Here is a 3,364-nt window from a genome sequence, read left to right as displayed (position 1 = left end):
AGCCTCACTTCAGGAGTCAGGAAATCTTTATTTTGTAGGCCAGAACAGCTCCTGAAGCATTAGGCTGTTCTGTAATAAGAGGATGAGCTTGACTTATAACACAAAGGGATCATCAAAAATGTATGCTTATTGCACACTGCTACAAGTGCAATAGGTTGAAACAGACTGTTGGGAGTTTACTGTGCAATGTTGAACCCCAAAACCCACCAATGGGGGTGCACCCCCACCCCTCTGCCCTGAAGAGCCGCATCAGCATGAGAGCCAACAGAAAGAGACAAGAACTTCAATTTCCAATCCAAATAATTTATTTTAAAAAACAAAACAAGTGAAAACTGGCATTCGAAACACGTTCATAAATAGAGAAATGAATATATTATTTCATCTCGACACTTCAGTACATTCCAGACCCAGCTTGCACTGCCCATATGAATGTCCCTCAACACCCACATCGCAGCGAAACCAGCGGGAGCGCTGGTGTGGGTTCCGACATGAGCTTTGAAAGTCACTTGCAGTCCGTGTACTGTGAAGCGGCTGAACCCGCTCTGCTCGCACACTCCCACAGGCTTCTTGTTTGCCGTCTCCTGCCGGTTGGCATGTTAGTCAGAGCGCCCTTCTTCTCCACCATGTGTGTGTCCGGGGGAATTTTTGTTTTTGTCACGTCTCCCCCTACTGCAACAGGCAAGGCAATCGTCACGACAGTCTACCCCCCCTCCCCTCCCGCCGCCGCCGCCCCCTCGACGCTGTGAAACTGGCAGGGTTGCCCGTCACACCACGGCGCTGCTCCGCCGCCCTGCCCGCCGGCCCGCCGGGTGCCCCCTCGGCGTCCCCCGCCAGGGCTGTTCCGCTCTGCGGCGAGACCGCGGCCTCCGGGCCCGGCCCTGGCCCGTCCACTCTTTCCCAGCTCCTTTCCAACTGCTCGTTGCAAGCCGAGGGCCGTACGGTTGTGTGTGTTGTTGAATACACCCTAACATTTTTTGTAGTTATTTATTTCCTTCCTTCCCCCGAGAATGTCGCTGTTGTCCTCCGCTTCGGCTGGGGCGCCGGCGCCCCTCAGCGCTCCTGCAGCGCCAGGAAGGGGACCCACTGGTTCTGGCAGCGGCTCTCCTCGCAGTAGCTGCCGACGGCCTTGAGCGCCTGGCTCTTCCCGGAGTCGGTGTGCGGATTCTGGGAGGGGAGAAGGCGGATCATTAGCACGCTGGCCGACCTGTATTCCCGAAACTGAAAGCACGGGGCCATGTGACGCACGATACTGCCGAGCTGCCGGCTCGTCTTTCAGGCGGCTCCGAGCACGCCGGACCTCCCACCCGTTTTGCGTACCCCCCGAAATGCCGATTCTGGGCTACGGGTGCCAGCCCTGAATGTCGCACCCGGACTGAAGAGACACATGCCCAGCATGCGAATGAGCACCTCCTGCGTCTCATCCACGACTGCTGGGCTGCGACCCCCCCCCCCGCACCCCGGGCACAGCGCTGTGGACACTTACAGTGACCAGGAGGCAGTGCAGGTCCCGCGGCTCGTTGGCGTTGCAGTCCGCGCCCGTCTCGCCCAGCACCTGCGCCAGCCTCTGCACGCCCGACACCCGCAGGATGTTGATGTCGTTGTCGCAGCAGAAGGCTTGGATCAGCGTGAAGTGGATCTGGAGGGCGATGTCGTCCTCGTCCTCCTCGTCCGTGGCCAGGATGCAGAGCACGACGCTGTCGGGGTCGCTGCGGGCGGAGGAGATACAGCGTTAATACCGGGGATCGCACGGGCACCGCGCTCTACAGCTCTGCAGACCGGCACGCTCGCTAAGTTTCAGTTTGCACTCCTCTGCAACCTTCCTAACGCACAATATGGTGCAATTATTCCACAAGACGTGGAAGCACAGACACCACGACTCGTCATTGCTGGGAGATCACATGTACCCGGCCGATGAGATGAACGGATACTTACATGTTCATTAGCTTTGCAGACTCGTAGACCCCCACTGTGAGGCTGTCCTGTCTCTGAGCCGTCACCAGCAGCTCTTCCAAAGCTTTCGCCACGGTTTCCATCCTGCAAGAGAGAATAGGGAGCCGGGGTTAGGACTTGATAAGCGCGATCCCAGCTGTTCAGAGCTCGCAGGAGCCGATGTGCAGTCCTGCTCGGAGTGCTGCCGCTGGACCGTGCACAGTCTAAGAGAGACCCGGCTACAAGGTGCAGTCGCAAGGCAGAACGCTCCAGTGAGTGAAACTCAAAAACTTCCTGAGAGCGTTTACTTACTTTTGGTCAGCGATACTGCATCCAACGACTTCTTCCAGAGTCATGTTGAAATACAAATTGTTGTAATCCACAATGTCCGGATAAACTCCAAAGTTAAAATCCCGTGTAACAAGGTACTCGCCGGTTGAGTAATCCAAACGTTGCAGCTCAGAGTCGTTGTAACCGAGTCCGATCGCCTGAGTTACAATAAACCTGTTCGTATATCCCAGTCTGCTCGCTCAGTTTCTGAGATATTCTAGGCGGCAGACAGCTATATATTGTCTTCTCATGTGGGCGAGGCCGGGTCTGCAGCCCTTTGCTCTGATTGGCCAGGGGATTTCAAGAGCGTGCTCAGCCTTTGCAACCATTGGACGGCCCGTGCGAACGTATCGCTCTGAGCCCACGTGGGGCGCGATAGCCTCTCTCCCCCCCCCCCCGTCCCCTTCAAAGAAATTCACCCGTGTTTGTTTGAATTTCGAATCCTCTGGAATTCCCGGACTGTTTCCTTACGCCGTTTTTCATTCGGGAACAAAAGTGAAAATAGTAGGAAAATAATTGCATTGCACCCCCCAGGAGCTTCGGTAAATAAAAGCACATCTGAAATGTCACCTCACTGCAAGCTCCATCGACAGCAAGGACCTGTTCGCTCGCATGTAACTTTTTGAAAGGTGTTTGCAAAGCAATGCAGCGATACTTTTCGGGGGTTTTCGTGCTTCTGTATACTGGCTTCCAGTGTCTCTTCTCTTGCAAGGGGACTGCAACACCAGACCCCACTCGGCTTATCGTATGATCGCGTCTTTTTTGGAAGCAGCTGACTTTCCTCGTGTTAGGAGGGGGACTTTGCGCCTCATGCAGAACCGAGGACATGTTGTGCAACTGACAGGGCAGCATGACAGGATAAAAACAGCCTCATCTGAGAATGTCATATGATTAACTTGTCGACTTCATGTATTATTCTAGATGTATCGGGTTTTTTTTTAACCTGCAACATCCTCCAGCTTTCAGTTTCCAGAAAGCAAGACCGGATTTCTAGATGTGTTACCTGGAATTTTCCTAACCTGCGCGGCGGCGCGTTCCTGTGTGGTTAATTGCGTTTTCATGGACGAGGCGCAGAGACACGCACTGCGTTGTTGACGCTGTCTTT

General features: G+C 54.6%; 1 protein-coding gene across 1 annotated transcript; it reads right to left on the bottom strand.

Moving 5' to 3' along the window:
- Nucleotides 1-287: 287 nt before the first annotated feature.
- Nucleotides 288-2,469, bottom strand: LOC148814027 (growth arrest and DNA damage-inducible protein GADD45 beta-like). The gene is made up of 4 exons (XM_088907742.1): nucleotides 2,242-2,469; nucleotides 1,933-2,034; nucleotides 1,484-1,706; nucleotides 288-1,164 (listed from the first exon to the last, which is right to left on the bottom strand). Exons 1-4 carry the CDS (start codon nucleotides 2,283-2,285, stop codon nucleotides 1,051-1,053), a joined length of 483 nt encoding a protein of 160 aa, XP_088763868.1. The 5' UTR covers nucleotides 2,286-2,469; the 3' UTR covers nucleotides 288-1,050.
- Between the last annotated feature and the right edge of the window lie 895 nt (nucleotides 2,470-3,364).

Source organism: Atractosteus spatula, chromosome 28 (assembly GCF_055471065.1).
Source record: "Atractosteus spatula isolate fAtrSpa1 chromosome 28, fAtrSpa1.hap1, whole genome shotgun sequence".
Lineage (NCBI taxonomy): Eukaryota > Metazoa > Chordata > Actinopteri > Semionotiformes > Lepisosteidae > Atractosteus > Atractosteus spatula.
Note: the sequence above shows the minus strand (reverse complement) of the source record. Positions and strands in the feature narration are given on the sequence as shown.